The sequence below is a fragment of the Vulpes vulpes genome, chromosome 7, assembly GCF_048418805.1.
Source record: "Vulpes vulpes isolate BD-2025 chromosome 7, VulVul3, whole genome shotgun sequence".
Classification (NCBI taxonomy): Eukaryota; Metazoa; Chordata; class Mammalia; order Carnivora; family Canidae; genus Vulpes; species Vulpes vulpes.
Window position 1 is genome coordinate 110,621,309 of NC_132786.1, and position 18,888 is coordinate 110,640,196.

At 37.8% G+C, this 18,888-nt stretch overlaps 1 protein-coding gene across 14 annotated transcripts in view; it reads left to right on the forward strand.

Annotated features, from left to right (window-relative positions):
• Positions 1 to 18,888, forward strand: part of BBS9 (Bardet-Biedl syndrome 9) — a 433,010-nt gene that overhangs the window by 362,087 nt on the left and 52,035 nt on the right. For 13 of the 14 annotated variants that reach the window (XR_012002751.1, XR_012002752.1, XM_072764704.1 and 10 more), the window contains one exon: positions 5,369 to 5,591. The exons of the other annotated variant lie outside the window; for it this stretch is intronic. Coding sequence is in view for 11 of the 13 variants with exons in the window: in XM_072764704.1 (XP_072620805.1) it covers positions 5,369 to 5,591 (223 nt within the window). In the remaining 2 variants the exon portion in view is untranslated. The remainder of the gene's footprint in view (positions 1 to 5,368; positions 5,592 to 18,888) is intronic. 14 annotated transcript variants of the gene reach the window in all.

Consider the following 18,888-nt stretch of genomic DNA (forward strand, 5'->3'; position numbering starts at 1 on the left):
ATAAGAATTTAAAGACATTACTTTGTGCATTGGATCTCAATGGTATATTTTTATTTTCTAATAAAATATTTTCTGTTTTCTAATTTTATTTTTTTAAAGTAGGATTGAATATATGTGCCTTTTTTTTTTTCACTTAAGATTTCAGAGTGCCTTACCATTCATGTATGAGTGGCATGGCAAACAGCATTATTTCTGTTCTGTGGAGACCTCAGATGTAGCCTGCAGAGATTAAGTGATTTATCGAAGGTCATATAGTGAAGGGGGAGTTGAGGTGAATATTAGGTCAGAACGTACTATCCTTGGGGCAGCTGTCTTCAGCTCAGTTGTTTTAATGCTTAGGTGGTCTGAGAATACTTTTCTGTTTTACTTTTTTCTTTGATTTACTTTGGTTAATAACTAGAAAATTAACTTTATGAATGTGGTCAGACTTGCTGCTTCTCACTGTTCCTCATAAACCACTTTCTTGTGCTGGCATAGTGACCATTGCAGCCTAGCAGGGCAGGTGGAGCAGAAGTCAGAAATTCAGGTGTTACTTGCTCTCTAGATAGCAAAAAGCATAGCTCAGTTGACTGACTTGAGTCAGGAGGAGAAACAGATAGGAGAGCCCAGTGCCTTGAATTTAAAAAGCTGGCTCATAGAAATGGGGCATCACACTAATAAGAGAGGCATCTGGGACCAGCATGGCATATAGCAGCCTCCACACAGGCAGGCCAAACATTAAAGCTAAGAACTGGGAAACCTTGTTGGGAGATGTGTGCCGCATGCAATGTGACATTAGAGAAGTCAAGCAGCAGGGTCACACCTGTTGGGTCCAGTTCCTTGGAGGGTGTTTGGCAGGGGCAAGACAGCCCTAATCTACCAAGGAGTGACACTGTAAATGGGCTCCCAATGTAGGGGCTCAGATAGAAAGGACTAAGACAAAAGTGAAGTTATCGCATGAGGTTGAGCCAAGACCTTGGGAACAAAGAAAAACCCTAATTATCAGTCCTAGACAAGATGAAGTAAGCACCAAAAACCTAATAAATAAATTAATTTATAGTACTGACAGGGGCTATAAAGAAGATAAAACAAAGTTAACATGTACATTTAAATTTATAAAAAAATTTTTAAAGATTTTATTTATTTGAGAGAGAGAGTGAGTAGCATGAGCCAGATTTTGGGGGGGGGGGGTTGAGGGAAGGGATAGAGGGAGAGAGAGAAGCAGACTCTCTGCTGAGGAGTCCCCTGGGGCTGGATCCCAGGACCCTGAGACCATGACCTGAGCCAAAGGCAGATACTTAACCTATTGAGCCACCCACCGAGGTGCCCCTTAAATTTATTTACTTATTTATTTACACATTGTTTATTTAACTTCCTACCTGCTATTGTTTTCTAAAAGCCACACATGGGATAGTTGGGATTTGAAAACTAAAATCAAATCAGTTCTTACCGAAGAGCACATGCTTAGTAATTTCTCCCCTTCCAGATATTTTTAGCATAGTTTTCCCAAGATTAAGATTTTCTTCCACTCTCATAATTAGAAAAGACAATATTAAAAGTATAATTGATACTTAGCTATAAAGGATAAAGATTAGGTATGTGCATGGTGTGTGGGTGTGTGTGTATATGTGTATTTCTGTGTGGATATTAAAACTGAACATTAGACTTGTTAATTTAAGAGCTATAAATAAAAGTGGTGGACTCAAACACAAAAAAAATATGGTTAAAGTAGCTTACCTTTAAGGTGCTTCTAACATACTTGAAGATTCTACATTTCCACATATTTTTGTCTCACATTTCATGAGGTAAGTATGCTACATATTTGATCAGTGAATTATCACACTGTGTTTTTATTTAACAAAACTCATTTCAGAGGCTCTTCATTTGTCTCATAAACATCCCTTTTATTATCATATTTGAGTTTATTAGCAATACAGTCCTTCTAAATAATAATCCTATATTTTAGTAGTGATCATTTTGAAGTATTGACATCATGCCTCATTATATTAAAGAAATATCCATCCCAACTACCTAAACATGACATGGTTTTTTGACTTGATCAGCAAGTTGGCAGTAAGAGAGAAAATCCATAGTACTTCTATGTTAACTAAATGCCACATCTACTTAAATTATCTAATATGCTACTGTAATCTACTTATGAAAACAGTAGTTTGCTTAGACAAATAGTCTATAAAATAATAGCAACTGTTTTAATGCTGAAATGACCACAGAGCACACAAATGCCAAATTACATACGAAGGGTATTTCCTTCTTATACTCCAGAGTTCTTTATCAGTGGTTCCAAAAGCAACTTGAAAATATGTTCTCTCTGATAACACTTGGTTTACTATTTTGTCTTAAATCCATTACCTTGAAATACAAATTCAGTTTTAGATATTAGGCTAGTTTTAGATAATAGGTTTGGATAGTTGTACAGAGAGGTCTTTGTAGTAACTAATGCTTTATTATTCTTTAGTGGTTTGGGGTAGGAGGCTGTGTTTTCACAGTCTTTGACATCTCTTGAAAGGATTTTCAAGATCATTGTCAAGTAATTAATTTGTATCCTAATTTTCCCAGTGGTATATATAATGGGTCAGTAGAGTAAAAACACCTAATTTTGGCAATTAGTGGGAAGTTCTCCAGTGGACATATATAGAGTCTGCACTTAAGTCTAATGAACCAACTGCATAAGCCCAGAAAGAAGACATGTGGCAAATATGGAAAAGGTCTAGAGTTTAGTTGTCTGATTGCTCATTGTGAATCAAGAGTTGATGCAGCTGCCAAGAGATCAATGGCAACAGAGGCCAGGCTGGTAGGGAGAATCCCAGTAAATGGGAAGGATGGTGGTATCCTACCCTGCACTCCCAACCCCAGCTTGGTGTCTTGGGGGTCAGTTTGGGGTTCTCTAGTTAGCCGTATACATTTTTAAGTGTTTAAAATTGGAGCTCATTCAAATACAATGGTCAGGACAGAGAAAAAACTTGAAACCATGTTTATAGAGGGAAGAACTGGAGGAATTGAGGCCATTTTTTCTGAAGGAGAGGGTACGGAATTATTGTCTTCACAGATATAAAGGGCTATCATGTAGAAGAGAGATTAGATTTATTGCGCATGGCTCTAGAGGATAGACTCAGGGCCAATGGGGCAGATTTTGGCTCACTATAAGAATAGCTTTCTCTTGGTTACACATGTCCCTGAGGCCATTTTTTCTGAAGGAGAGGGTACGGAATTATTGTCTTCACAGATATAAAGGGCTATCATGTAGAAGAGAGATTAGATTTATTGCGCATGGCTCTAGAGGATAGACTCAGGGCCAATGGGGCAGATTTTGGCTCACTATAAGAATAGCTTTCTCTTGGTTACACATGTCCCTTTTTTTTTTTTTTTTTTTTCTGTTGCTACGCCAGCACCTCCGGGGCGAGCGCTGGAGCCAAGAGCGGGCTGCTGCAGCCCGGAACTCCGCGAGGAACACGGAAGGGGGGGCCTCACACGAAGGGCTTCCGAGGAGCGGGCGACCGGGACTTTCCCGGAGCGGGAGGGGTCGTTCACCGACCCCCAGCAGTATACAGCCAGCACTGAAGTCTCCGCCCAGCCTTCTGCCAGCACCGGATAGATACCCTTTCTTGTCTATAGACTGTCAGGCAACAGAAAACTAGAATGTAAACCCCGAGAGCAAGGGCCTTGACTAATTCATCCTTTTTTCTCCAGCTCCTGGCTCAGGAACTCTGCCTGGCATGTGCCAATAACTCCACAAACACTTGTGATATACATGAACTTCCAATCTATGCATCCTTCCAAGAAGTCAATTGACAGTGTGCGTTTATCCAGCTTTGGCAAGCAATTGTCTTCACAACCTCCCCACCCACCCCTGAAGTGCTGTGCAGGAAACACATTCACTGTCAGCTGGGCATGTGAACTACCTCCAAAAGTAATTTTGGGCTAGGAAGACGACCATGCCTAGGCAGATGGTTGCTATTGTATACAGGGTCCTAGGAAAATCCCAGAAAACTGGACTAGAGATCTCCAAAGTCCTCCCAAGTCGAATGTCCTAGTTGTGTGTCTTACCATCTCTCTGTCCAGCTAATACATTTCTTGGACCCCTCTGTTTAGCAAGCATGTGTTAGCAGTGCAGAGAACTCCAGGCACTCTTGTGGAGAAACCAAACCAGCCAGCCACCACAGCACAGGGTGAGGACTAACCTAATCCAGTTTGCATATTTGAAAAGTGGCTTAGCTGATAAGGTTGAGAGGATGGAGTGGTGCTAACCGTAGGCTTCCCACGGGTTCCTTCTGAGTCTCAGGTTTTTCATCTTTTATATAAGGGGCCTGGACTATTCTGTAGCATTCTATGTAAATAAATTCATTCAGTGTCTTCCTTTATAGTTTCATTTTGATTGTCAGGCCTGTGGTACCGTAGGTTTTACCAAACCTCTGGGTACAAATGGAGTCACACTGTCACAATACCCAGATTTCACTCAGGCTTGCCTATTGTGCTTCTTAGGACCTCCAGGCCCCTATAAAAACCTTACCCAGCTATCTCTTGGAACCCCTGAAAATGCCCAATGGGAGCTCCTGAGTTGACCCCTCTGGCTTCTTGCTCTGTTGTTATCTGAACCCACCTGCGGGTGGTGCCTCCTCTGGCCAGTCCTGGTGGCCTGTTCCTAGGATTGTAGCCTTCGTGTTGCTAAGGTGACACTGCACTTCTCCAGGTCTTCACTGTAGCGCAGCCATACTATTCCCAGCAAAAGTGGGGTCAATGGCCCACTTCCTCACTTTGTGTCATTTTTCTGTCACCTCGGCAGTGAAGTGGGACTAAATGGGCTTATGTCTCACAGAATTTCTCTTGAAATAAGCTCCTCTGCAACCTCAAGGCTGTGGGACCAGTAGCTGAGAGAAACACCAGCATTTTCTCTTCATTACAGTTTCCCCCCAAGATCTCCAAAGTTCCTCCCTGTGCTGGCCAATTCTTCAGCAGAAAGATAAGGCAAAATGAACTATAATCCTGGCAGCTTCAGGATCCCAATCATCAAATATATCTATACCTGAGATTATTATTATTACTGTTATTTATGACTTATGTCTGGCACAGGGTTAAATTATTTTCATATATCATCTCTATCACCCCAGCTTCTGGAGCTGCAGACTCTTAGTATCATCATTTGCAGATAAGGATGAGGCTAACAGGAATTAAGTAACTTGCTTAAAGTCAAACAGCTGACAGAGCTAGAATTCAAAACCAGACTGATATGAAATATTCCAGAAACCAAATTCTCAACAGGCCTCCAACACTTGGACATCAACACTCAATCTTATAACCTAGTTAACAGTAGAGTGCCTTATTTGCTCATTTGTTATCTTTGCATAAATTCAAAATTGGTTTTTGCATCCAGGGCTGGGAAGAAACAGTGGATGCTGCCATTTCCCACCTCTTGAAGACTTGCCTATCAAAGAGTTCAAAGGAGCAGGCTTTGAACCTTAGCAGCCAGCTGAATATACCCAAAGACACAAGTCGACTGAAGAAACATATCACCCTGCTCTGTGATAGATTAGCCAAAGGAGGACGTCTCTGCTTAAGTACAGATGCAACAGCTCCGCAGATCATGGTCATGCCAGGTGAGAGCTTTGTCCATGCTCCCTAAACATGACTATTTTTCCCAAATTAAAGGAATATGCCTGAGGTTGTATTTGGGGTTTACATTTCATATTAAAGTGATGATAGCTAAGAAAATTGCTTTCACATTTCCCCTCAGACATCCCAGGGTAACCACTTGGATAAATATTCTTGGGGTATTTGCTCATTAGACATTTCTAGAATGGCATGTCTTTTTTTCTTCCCTCACTCTAAATATATGATCCATCTTAAATATATGATCCATTTTGTTTTGCTTCTAACCAATAAAAAATGAATTAGAGAATAGGACTATTTCTAAGGAAAAGTTTTACTAAATGTGGTCTTGCAATACTGTATTTCATAAATGTAAATAGCATAATACAAGCAGCTAATATAATCCAGATGAGTGAGTCCCATCCCTTCTGTTGTTTGCTTGGATTGTGGTCATCAGTATAAGGGGATCGTGGGGAGAAGAGACAAAGAAAAAGACTGGGATCAGGAGATGTGAACAAGCTGCAGAGACCTGGCACCTACAAGCCAAGGTAGAGAGAGATCCAGCTTGCCCTAACATGAGCAGACAGTGATGACAGTTGGCATCCAGGTCAGCCCTTTCCATGGTCAGAGGGGCTAAGCAATCAGTGGTGCTGCACTTGAGTCCCTTGTAGGCAGCAGCTCCTGTGTCCGGCTTCCTTTGTAATGTTTGTCTTTATGGCAACAACAAGGAATATGAAGTAAATGCATTAATTCAGTGCAATAGTTGTAGTATCTATTTCCTTCTAAAGCAAGGACCATGGTATGAGAAGTGCTGTGGTTTTCTCTTCTTCCTTCTTACATGTCTTGTATGCCCCTCCCTGCCATGCTGATGCTCTTCCTCTTGCTTCCTTTTCCCCTCAATCAGCATTCCTAGAAGTAAAAAGGAATGCAAGCAAAAACTTAAAAAGATAAACACGGAGACAGCATAGCATAATTTAATAAGGACAGACTCTGGAGGCAGACAGACTAGTGTTCAGGGCCTGCCTTTATCCCTTACTGCTTATGTGACCCTGGATGTGCTGGTTAACTTTCCAGAGTCTTAGTTTTTTTTTTTCTTAGTTTCTTTTTCCAGAATCTTTTGAAAGTAGGTATAATGATGCCTTCCTTGTCATTGGGTCCTTAGATGTTTGTAAAGCACTTAGCACAGTGCTTGGGATAGAGACACACTCAACAAATAAAACTGTAATTCTTACCATTGCTATAGATATACGTAAACCTGTAAATTTGGGGGTGGGAAAATAGCTGGTTTGGAGTCATGGGTTACTATAGTCAATGATTTGAAATCTTTTTTACCTTATTTATATGTGGATAGAATTTAACTTTTATTCCAAAAGAATATTTCTAATATTCTTATAATATATAATATTATAATATATAAATATTAAATAATAAATATATTTATATATATACAAATATATAAAATAATATATAATATATAATTATAATAATAGAAAAATGTCTTTCCATATAGAAATAGTTCTAATATAGTTTGTATTAATTTAGGCCCTCATTACCTTGCCCTTGTTAACATCTTCCTGACTGGTCCTTTGGCTTCTATTCATCTGTCTTCTGTCCCCTATTACAGGATTATTTTTGTAAGAAATAAATATTTAGGCTTCATGAGATAGTAAATAAAAAATATTTACTCTGATCAGCACTCAGTACATGGCTCTCCTTCCTTCTTTGCCAATTGGAAAAACAAAGGAGGATTGAGGGAAAAGGACAGGTATATAAAAAAGAAAACTTAAGAAAGAGATGGGATCTGTCTCCTGACTGGCTGACATACCATGAGTCCAGGCCTTGGCAGCCCTGCCTTTTGTTCTCTACCTCCCTGCTGGAGCCTCTTTGAGAATAGCCAGTGACAATGCTGTGAGCAAAGACCTTGATACCTGGAGAGAACATATGCTCCCTCAGTCACACTTACTGATTTTGAAACTTTTGTCATTTGTCAAATAACGAGGTTTAGAAGTAGCTTGAAGACCATGTCCATATAAACCCTCAATGCAAAATTTTTTAATGTGTGGAAGGAAGGGGCAGAGGAAAGCTAGGTCTATGCCTCTCATGCTTAAGTCTAGTTGAGGTCAGTCCACTGCAGGGGATTGAGGCTTTGTTCATCTGTGCTGCACCATCATGGTCTTCATTGCTGCTATTTATCCACAACTTAGTTTTTGACTCTGGTTGAGTAACTTTCTGTCCCACTTGCTTTGATCTAATCATGCTCATGAGTTTTAAAAAATTGTTCAATCAGTACCCTCTGTCATTAACATGCTCCATTATTGCCAATAATACCTTTATAACCTAGAATTCAAATCTTTTGACACACTTATTTATGTACTTAGCACGTTTCTGAAGTAGAAGAAACATGTAGAATTATTGCTTTATTTTATAAACAGAAAACAGATTTAGGAAAAGCTAGGTATCTTGCCCAGAATTACATAATTCTCAGAAAGTTTCAGTCTAGAATCCAAATCTAGCCCACTGTGCTTCCCTCTAGACCACACAGACCATAGTGGTACAAATACATTTCCAGGCTGAGCTTTTTCCTGCATAAGCTGTTCTTGATCTGGCCTTCTTTTCGCTTAAATTAGTCTAGCAGTGTGGGAGAAAAAGGGGAGAAAGAGTTTCACACAGTGTCTTTTCTTTGCTATGAGGAATATGTTAAAGATTTATCTTTGTTCTGTGCTTCATTTTTATTATCTTCGTAGGTGCCATGAGCCCATCATCATAGAGATAATAAGAAATACTGTGTTATTTCTGCTTCAAGACAGTAATTGTACAATTTACAGTGTTAGTATAGTTGTAATAGTTGTTTCAGAATACATGAAGGCAAGGTGGCATATTAGAAAGGAGTAGGTTACTGAATGCATAAGCATACGAGGCATTTTTTCACAGACATGATCTTTTTTTAAAAGCTGGGCAAGAACTCAGAAATCATCTGGTTCACCTCCCTCACTTAACAGCTGAGGTAACTGAGGCCTAGGAAGATGAAGTGACTTAGTGGTTGGTATTACAAGGCAGGAGTGTGTGTCATTTTACCATGTTCCCTATTAAATGGCAGATGGATAAACATCTCAGAATAAAAAACCCTTGGTCTTTTCTAGCCTCATGACTTTATGAGCCCGGCACCTTGGATGTGCCCTTTCTTAGCTCCAGTAAAGGCCATGATGACAACATCCTCCCTGGCATCCAGAGTTTGAAAATCTTTCCCACTAGGAATTACCTTATGGACTTTTTGCCTCACATTTCTCCTGTTTGCCTTTATCAACTTTCAGATGCCCTATCAAGATTTAGCCCACCATTTTCTGGGCATATGTCTTTTTAAATTATTATAATAGAACCATTAAACTTAATGTGTCTTCTACCTATAGCTCTGGTATTCATACTTTTTTCTGCTGGGGAATATTGAACTTTTATCAAATATCTTTTTTTAAATCTCAGCTATATGTATCCCCTTAGAGCAAGACTAGGGTAGTGTGTTAAAAAAAAATCAGAATGTGAACGCCTTTAGTGGCCTTGCTGGCTTTCTTATACATGTTTGTTACCTACTTCTCCCCTGCAGCTGCTCAGGCTGAGAGATTTGTCTTAGATGGCCAGAGGCTTCCTTGTATGACCTCAGTGTCTAGGATGATATTTCAGTGGCCCTCATTACAGCTAAGACTTGACTCTCTCAAGCACATATATAAAACTTAATGCACACATGGGTGGGCCTATCTTATGATATTTGGAGATGAATCATTTTAACTTCATGAACACTGGAGTTTTTTGTTTTGTTTTGTTTTTTTTATCATTTTTGAATGGGTTTTTAACCTTCATGTGTCTTTTTTTGCTCCCCAAGAAGCAGAGGGGGTTAGAGATGGCCCATCGAATGGAAGCTTAGAGAGCAAATGGTGGGCACCACAGCAGGACAGGCAGAGCAGACTGAGCAAGGGAAAATACTTAAAGACAATCCAGGCTGGTCAGGTGCCTCAAGGGACTATTCTCTTAACATGATCAAATGAGTCACAAGTTGGAGTGGGCCATAACTTCAGCTGTGTTTTCTTTGACACTGCCAGATTCCTAGGCCTCAAGGAATCCAATTTGGGGTGGGGGCAGAAAGCAAAGACAGCTTAATAAATAAAATTAGTCTTTTCACAGATATGGGTCAGAAGACTTACTCTGAGATGTGATACAGACCACTCCAAAATTAGTATTTTATACATCTTTACTATATTAAGTGGAAAGAAGAAAATGGAGAGTAAAAATTTGAATAAAGTATCTATTCTGTCTTTTGGGAAGACATATTTAAAACTCCTACTCTTTAGTATCTTAAATTTGAGTTAATGACCTTTTTGCCTTGAGGGTTTGAGGTTATTTTGAGGCGTCTTCCAAATGACCTATTTCAGTAGCATTTAAATTTAGCTTTCTGAGGTCTCACTTAGATGCCTGGTAAGGCATTTTGTGTTTACTTTCATATAGTCAGTGTGATCCAGCTGTTGATTTTACACTTTATTTGAATTTTTATAAGTTTGGAGTCTTTCATTTGAGAAATTTAGACAAATTTAATATAGGAAAGGCCTCAGGAGAAATTACTAAATAAGTTCTGAATCTATTTATTCTTTTTTTTTAAAGTAGTTCCAAGATGATAAAATACAGTTGCCCTCGAACAACACAGTTTGAACAGCACAGGTCCACTTTTATGCAGAATTAAAAAAAATAAATACAGTATAGTGCTGTAAATGTATTTTCTCTTCCTTATGATTTTCTTAATAACATTTTCTTTTCTCTAGCTTACTTTATTATAAGAATATAGCGTATAATATATACAACCTACAAAATGTATGCCAGTCAGCTGTTTATATCATTGGTAAGGCTTCAGGTCAACAGTAGGCTCTTAGTGTTTGGGGAATCAAAAGTTATATATGGATTTTCCACTAACAGGGGGTCTCCACTCCCAACCCCTGCAATGATCAAGGGTTGACTGTGCTATTGTGAAGTGGGCTTTGACTTCAAAAGTGCATGAGCTAGTTTGGCCCTTTAGTGGTTATATAATATAGGACAAATTTCTTAGCTTGTCAGCTTCTCCATTTTTTCAACTATAAATAGGAATAATAATGGTACTTTACCAGAGTTTTTAGCCAAATTAAATACAGCAGTACTTGGAAAATGCTTAGTAAGTGCCTGACACAGCAAATTCTCACTAAATGTGAGCTTCTCTTAATAATTAGTATAAATACTAATGTAAAATCTAAAAGATACTTGTGAGAACTTGACAAAATAATTCTAGAGTTAGAAGAGAAAAAATATAATATCAGACAGGAAATTTTAAAAAAGAAGAGTAGAATTTGCCTTTTCGGAATATTTGTTATAAAGTAATAGTTTAAAAAAAAAGTAATAGTAAATGGCAGTTTTGCAATTATAACAAGGGAGCTTGATACACCAAATAGAACATTCAAAATTGATTCAAGTATGGAAGTTTGAGATGAATTGGTATAAGAAGACTACCTGAAACTGAACCAACATTTTATTGTTTTTATTTGGGAAAATAAAAAGGTTTAGTTGAAAAATAAGTAGAGTTAAAAATTGATGTAAGTTTATTTTATCATGTATTTGCCAAAATTTATGTTACACCTACAATTACGTGCTAATTCTTAGAAATAACAATGAAAGAATTTTGTGGGATTTTTGTTTTTGTTTGTTTTTGCCATGTTGATAGATACTCACATTTGACCTTACAAGCAGCTTTACAGAGAGGGTCCTTTTTAGGAAAAAATGTATCAGGGCATCATCTATTTCCCTGGGTGGGGGCGGGTGTGTGTGTGTGTGTGTGTGTGTCTTTCTTAATCCTTTGATATGCAAATATTTTCTTCCAGAAACATCTATTCTGTCATCCTCTGGTCAATTTACTTCTCTTGATTAGCTGGAATGATTGCCAGATTTTTACTGATCACTGTTCTTGCATCTCTAATAACACTTTAACATCTCTAAAACACTTTAGTTTCCATGTTGCATCATTTGCAATATTTATAATCTCCCTCTACAGCCCATTTATGCTGTATTTGCAACAGTTTCTAACAGTTTGTGAGAGATGGACCCATGTAAAAAGTTGACAACACCCAGGGACTCATCTAATATTAAATATGGAAAGATATTTGAGTAGAATCTAATTTTATAAGTGGTCTGTTGGTTTTTGAGTGAATATCTTTGTATTATGCTTTTGCTTTTCTATGACTATGATTGGAATAATCAGAACTTCTATGAGCAGGAAAGTCCACCTCCCTGTCTGCCAATTAAATATATAAGAATTTAGAATGTGTCAGTCTGAACTTGGACCTCATGTGCTACTCTGACATTTCAAAGCAATAGAGAGAGGACAAAGTGAGTTTATAAATGGTGCTAGGCACTGGCCAGCCGTTTGGAGAAAAAAAATAGATTATGTAGCACATGTACCATGCACTACTACAGTACATTTCAGATAGCTAAGAGATTTAAATGTGAAAAAATGAAATCACAAAACACAGAAGGAAATAAAGGTAGATACATAGATATGGGGGCAGGATAGGTCTTTCTAAGTAAGTCAGCAAAGGAAGAAAACAAAAGATTGAGCTTCAGTTATTTGCTTCTCAACATCTCGTTCAGAAGCATATAAAGCAAGGTGGTAATTACCCTGGGTGGTGGAGTTACAGGTACTGAGTGTCCTCCTACTCTTTCTTTTCCATACTATGTACATTTTCCTGCAAAGAAATGTATATAGCAAATAAGAAGGGACGATGATAGAAAGTACCACCAACAAAACAACGTAATTGTTGTTTGGTGGTAAGGAAATGGTGGTAAGGAAAAAAACAGAGACTCATCTCCTAAGCCAGGAAAATTAATGGGTTTTTTTCTTCCCAGAAGGAAATAAATTGTTCGAAGGCAAAGACCATGTGTTTATGGGGCTTATTTATATTTCTGTCCTGATAAATGAGCTCACGTCCTCCCCTGCCCAGGACTCCTTGCATAAAATAAACGTGTGCAGCCAGCTTATGGATTCTGCCTTCATCCCATCTCTCTATCTCCTCTCCAAAAGTTAATGCCAAATTAATGTCACTTATTGATCTCTGAATAACTTTTCCCCCTTTTCGTGGGTGATTTCATAATTGCTAAATCTGGTAAGCGCTTTGCCTACAACTCATTTGGCTGCTCTATACCCTTTTACACCGACACCATTTCCTTAGAACATTTTCATTCCTTGGTTTTTCTTTTACTATTGAAAATTGTTCCTGTCCTCTTCAGGCCTGTCTTTTCCAATCTGCTTTGTGGCTTCTTGTTCCTTTTTCTGTCTCGTCACTGTTGGTATTTCATCTTCATGCTCTCCTGGACAGTCTCGTCCAACTACCACCTACAGTCCGTGATTTCTAAGTTTGTACCTTTCTGTCTGGCTTTTCTTCGGGGTTTCATATGTCTCTGTCAGCACCCCACAGGCCTCTCCGTTTCAGAGTGCCCAGGTGCACCTCATCTCCTTCTGCACATCTCATCTCAGTGATGATATTACCCAAGACCCAGGCCAGGGGCCTCAGAACAGCCTTGACCTTCTGTTTCCTTTATTTCCTATGTTCAGTCAGTCACCAAAACTTGATGGCAGCACGTCCCAAATGTATCTATTACCCAAGACCCAGGCCAGGGGCCTCAGAACAGCCTTGACCTCTGTTTCCTTTATTTCCTATGTTCAGTCAGTCACCAAAACTTGATGGCAGCACGTCCCAAATGTATCTCTTTTCAGTGTCCATATTGCAATCACCTTACTTCATGCCCTTGTCTCCTATTGCTATTAAAATGGCCTACCAATAGCCTTCTTGAATTAATATTCCTCTTTTACTTTTAGTACTATCATAAAAAACAAACAAGTTATGAATGTCCATAGCATCATGATAGCCAAAAAAATGGAACCAATCCAAATATTTATAAATGATGAATGGATAAATAAATGTGGCACATTCATACAGTGGAATATTTTTTAACAATATAAAGAGCTACAACATGATGAACTTTGAAAACATTTTACTAAATGAAAGAAAGCCAGTCCAAAAGACCATATATTATATGATTCCATTCATATAAAATGTCCAGAATAGGCAAATTCATGTGAAAGAAAGTAGATTAGTGGTTGCCTAGGCCTGGGGGTAGGGCAGGGGGTAGAAATGGATAGTAATAGCTAATGGGTATGGGGTTTCCTTTTGAGTGAGAAGAATATTCTAAAATTAGGTTGCATAATGGCTGCACATCTCTGTGAATGTACTGAAAGCCACTGAATATTTTAAAAGTGTGAATTATGTTGTAATAAAGTTATTAAAAATAACTCATCTTTAATACACAGATGAGACATATTTTGTAGAAATTTAGAAAAGTCAGATGAGAAAAAAAGATTAAAATCACTAATACTCTAACCACCCTGAAATAGATATAAACACTACTATGTATAAGTTTATGTATGTGTATATACATATATGTATTCCTATGTGTGTGTATGTGTCTACATATCCTTCTGGTCTTTTTTCTTTGCGTATATGTAATTTTGTTTTATAAAATAGGGTTGTACTGTACCTTCTACTTTATAACCCACTTTAAAAACTTTCATTATATCATAGCATTATTAAATATGATACGTTCTTTTAATAGCTACATACTTAATCAGTCCCCTTTTGTCAAATATATAATTTCTGATTTTAGTATGATAAGAAATTATTTAGTGAATTTTTTTAAAAGATTTTATTTATTTATTCATGAGAGACACATAGAGAGAGAGAGAGAGAGAGGCAGAGACACAGGCAGAGGGAGAAGCAGGCTCCATGCAAGAAGCCCTACGTGGGACTCGATCCCGGATCTCCGGGATCACACCCTGGGCTGCAGGCGGTGCTAAACCACTGCGCCACCGGGGCTGCCCAGTGAATTTTTTTTGTAGCTAAATCTGTATACATGTATAATGAATTTATAGTTTTTCATGAGTATGAATTTCTTTGCAGAAATATGGATCTGGATATGTTACTTGCTTGAAAATACTCTTTGGCTCCCTGTTATTTACCAGATTAAATCAGAAGTCTTAAATCTGAAATACAACATTCTTTATGAAATAGACCAACATTCTTCTTCTAGCTGTTAACTCCTGCACTTTCATCCTTAAGATTCTTTACTGGTACTGAATTATTTAATATTTTCTAAATAACACCGTGCTTTTCAGGCTTCTGTAGTTTCCTTAGCTTAGAGAGTCAGTCTCTGGCTGGTGGTAAGGTTACCACTAATTTCTGAAATGATGTTTCACAAAGCATTTCCTAGTCCTCCTGGCAGCACTAGTCCCTCTCTGCTCTGTGCTCCTTGGTCTCTGGGTGTATGGCTATTATAGTGCTTATCATGCAGTACCATAGTTTAATAGTTTTACTGCATCCCTCACTGCTGTATTAGTCTGTTAAGTCTGCCATAACAAAATACCACAGGCTGGGTGGCCTAAACAACACACATTTGTTTTCTCACAGTTCTGGAGGCTGTAAGTCCGGGATCAAGGTGCTGGCAGGCTTGATTTCTCCTGAGGTCTGTCTGCCTGGTAAGCAGATGGCGACCTTTTATCTGTGTCCTCATGTGGCATTTTTTTTCTATATGTGTACATGCCTGGTGCCTCTTCTTCCTCTTGTAAAGACACCATTCCTTTTGTATTAGGGCCCCACCCCTATGACCTCATTTAACTTTAATGGCCTCTTTAAAGGCCCAGTCTTCAAATACAGTCACATTGGAGGTCAGGTTTTCAATCTGTGAATTTGGGAGAAGACGCAGTTTAATCTGTAACACTCCCAGATAGAAGGTAGACATGCACAGAAGGCTCAGTATGTATTGTATCCTTCTTTGTGATCTCAGCACCCCACTTATGCCTGGTATATATACAAGTGATGTCAAAATATATTTTTAAACTTCTTACTTTGAAATAATAGAAAATATCTATGATATTTTGAATAATAGACTTATAGGAAGATGCAAAAATACTACACAGAATCCCGTGTTCCTTTATTCAGCTTTCCCTAATGGTGGCATTTTATATAACTGTAGTATCAAAAGTAGGAAATTGACAATGGTTTACCTTACATTTTTAGAATGAATCAGTAGCATTTTTTATAAAAAGGATAAGTCTTAAAGCAGGTATAAGTTTTGGACTTTTAAAAAAAATGATGGCAGGTTATATATACATAGTTAGGGCTCTGAGCAAGGATATGTGGGTCTGTAAGTAAACTGGCTAAGTTTCAGATTAGAAATTCAGTTGGGGGGGGGATCCCTGGGTGGCTCAACAATTTAGCACCTGCCTTCAGCCCAGGGCGTGATCCTGGAGACCCAGGATCATGCCTGAGTCCCACATCAGACTCCCTGCGTGGAGCCTGTTTCTCCCTCTGCCTGTGTCTTTGCCTCTTCCTCTTTCTCTCTCTGTGCCTTTCATGAATAAATAAATAAAAATCTTTTTTAAAAAAAGAAATTCAGTTGGGTAGATCAGTAAACACTACTTGATATAAGAACTTGAAAAGCTAAATTAAAGGGATTGAGCATAATGCAGATAGTAATAGAAGCTATTATAGGTTCATAAGCTCTGACATAAAAAGCAGTGCTCTAGAAGTACTAATCTGACTGTGGTATGCAGAATAAAAGAAAGTATGACAAATAGAGAAGAATACAGATAGTCCATCAAGTTCTTTAGTTGCCATTGATAGAAATGATTAAGTTGGCAAGTGAATTTTGTTATCAATAATGTGCTTCATTTCAAATATGATGAGCTTGAAATGCATCCAAGAGGGGTTGTGTATCAACAGCTGGATCTGAGGAATTCTAGCTTAAGGGAAACACTGAAGCTTAAAAAGTATATTTTAGTATCCTGAGCTTTGGAGTCATCATTAAAACTTTGCAATTTGATGAAACCTCTGAGGGAGTACATAAGGAGGGAAACGCTAGATTTGGGATTTAGCTGCAGTACTACAAATCTGGGACAAGAAGTGGATTCTATAGGGAGGAGTGATTTTAAAGAATTCCCAGAAGAGATGATGTCAGTACTATCAAGGATAGAAGAAGCTCAAGCAAAGACCCTTCTATAACTGGAGGGAACAATATAGGAAGACAAACGGAAGAAGTAGGCTATAGTCTGGGTTTTTATTTCTTTTCTTTCCTTCTGTTCAAAAATGATATTTAGAAGTGCTTGAAGGTCAGGAGGTGGTGGCAAGAAAAGAGTACTAAAATGCAACATTCATGTTAAAAGGAAACTTTGGCGAGATAAAATAATCATCTAGAATATTGGGTAGGCTGAAGGAAATTAGTATTGAGAAGAGAAAAAAAATGAGGACTTAGATGTAAGTGGGGAATATATGGAAATTTTTAAAAAGGGAAAATTTAGTGAAATGCAGCTGATGAGTTTTGGGGAAATAAAGTTTTATAATGATTTGTTAGAGAGTAGGAAGGGTGAATGGTGAGGTGGTAAATTAAAGTTGATTTGCAGGAACCACACTGACAAGGACAAGGCCGTTTAATAATTGTGCAGATACTTATTTTTCTAAGGCCACAGTTTCCTCACTTGAAATATTGAGATAATGTCTCCTGGTTTTAAACAACATACTATTTCAAAATTGTTTTGAATATCTAATTGTATAAGTAAAGAAAAAGTTCAGTTTTTAATAGGATACTCCTTCTTATCCAGTGTAATAGGGAGTCCATAATGGGATGAATGGAAATTTAGTGGAAGAATATTTGAATCCAGGATTAGAGTTGTATTTGACAGAAGAAGCAATTAGAAGTAAGTTTAGGGAAAGGTCTACCATCAAAGACCTAACAGAATAACATTTCTCCCTGTGTGTACTTAGCAAATACTTGTTGATAGACGAGCTGGCTGGTAACTAATTACAATGTGATGACCAAAGCCCAGTTCTTGGAAGTAGTGTTGTTAATACAGTAATAAAATACCAGGGGAGTTTGAGGAATTTCCTTCCTTGCAGATGTTTAAAGTAATGTGGATACTTGACAGTTTAAAGATAATTTGGGAAAAACCCTGCCTGAAAGCAGGGGGATAAATTAAATAACTTTTAAAGGACATCACTCTAACTCTGTCTTTAGTCCTGTCATATAGACAAATCTGTAAAATGCCCATTTTTACCCTCTCCCAGCTGCCTTTTCTGATATGAAATATTATGAAATATTATAATAGAAACCCTAACTCCGTGTAATTTGCAGCATCTTTAAAAATTGTATAGATTAGCCAAAAGAAAGAGCATCTCAGCACAGTGGAGTATCCCTCAGGAAGATAATTATTTCTGGGGCTTTGCATTATATAAAAAAGAACTTTTGCATTATATGAAAAAGAACTTTTCTCACATATTCTGGTCATACTTGGCACTGTTTTATCATCAAAGATGAGGATGAAAAATGGTATTTATTCCAGCAGTTGCTAATATGAAGGGATTTCTGCAGATTCACTACAAACTGGTAACAGTTTGTCCGGTATTCTTCCCTTTGACTTTTACCCACCCCCATCAGCTTTTGCTACCTCAGTGACTCTGTCTTCAACCGGAAGGTTTTACTGGTTCACCTCAAAATTGCAACAAACATACTTCCTTTTTTCTTCCCTTCAACTTTTACTTCTAATACCAGCCATCTGTCCAAGGAATTACATCTTTAATAGTAAGAATACATTTCTCTGCTTTCAGTGGAAATTGATGAATATTATTAAAGTTGTATTTATTGTTTTTCATTCATCTTTAGATTTTAGGGTGCCTGGATAAAGTATTTTAAGTGCTTAAAAACAATTCATCAATCAGTGACTTATGTGAGACAGTCATTAAGACTTACTTCATATTATGTCATTTTCATTTAAACAATTAAAACATATGCATAATGGGAATATCCATAGATAGGGCAGACAATACAGTTTGACTCATTCCTAAGTCTTAGACATTTTTAATTCCGGCCAATACACCTGGCCTAAAATAGGAACAATGCTCTGATGACATTGAGCAGCCCTAGCAAGTAAAGAGAACGTTCTTCCACTTTGAATTGCCATCCTGAATGGAGCCAGGTTCATGCTCCCAGATTCTTTTAAAAAAATCTTTTTATGCCAAACTTTAAAGAAACCCCATTTTAAATGTGTTTATTCAAGTGAATTATTGGAATAGTCAGTCCCTTCTGATTTATGTGCAATGTGGATATTTCTTAAACAATTAAAAATTAAAATGAAAAATGTTTTTCTTGTTTCTGGTAGTTCTTAGAGCATTATAAATATCCAATTCTAAGAAGTAA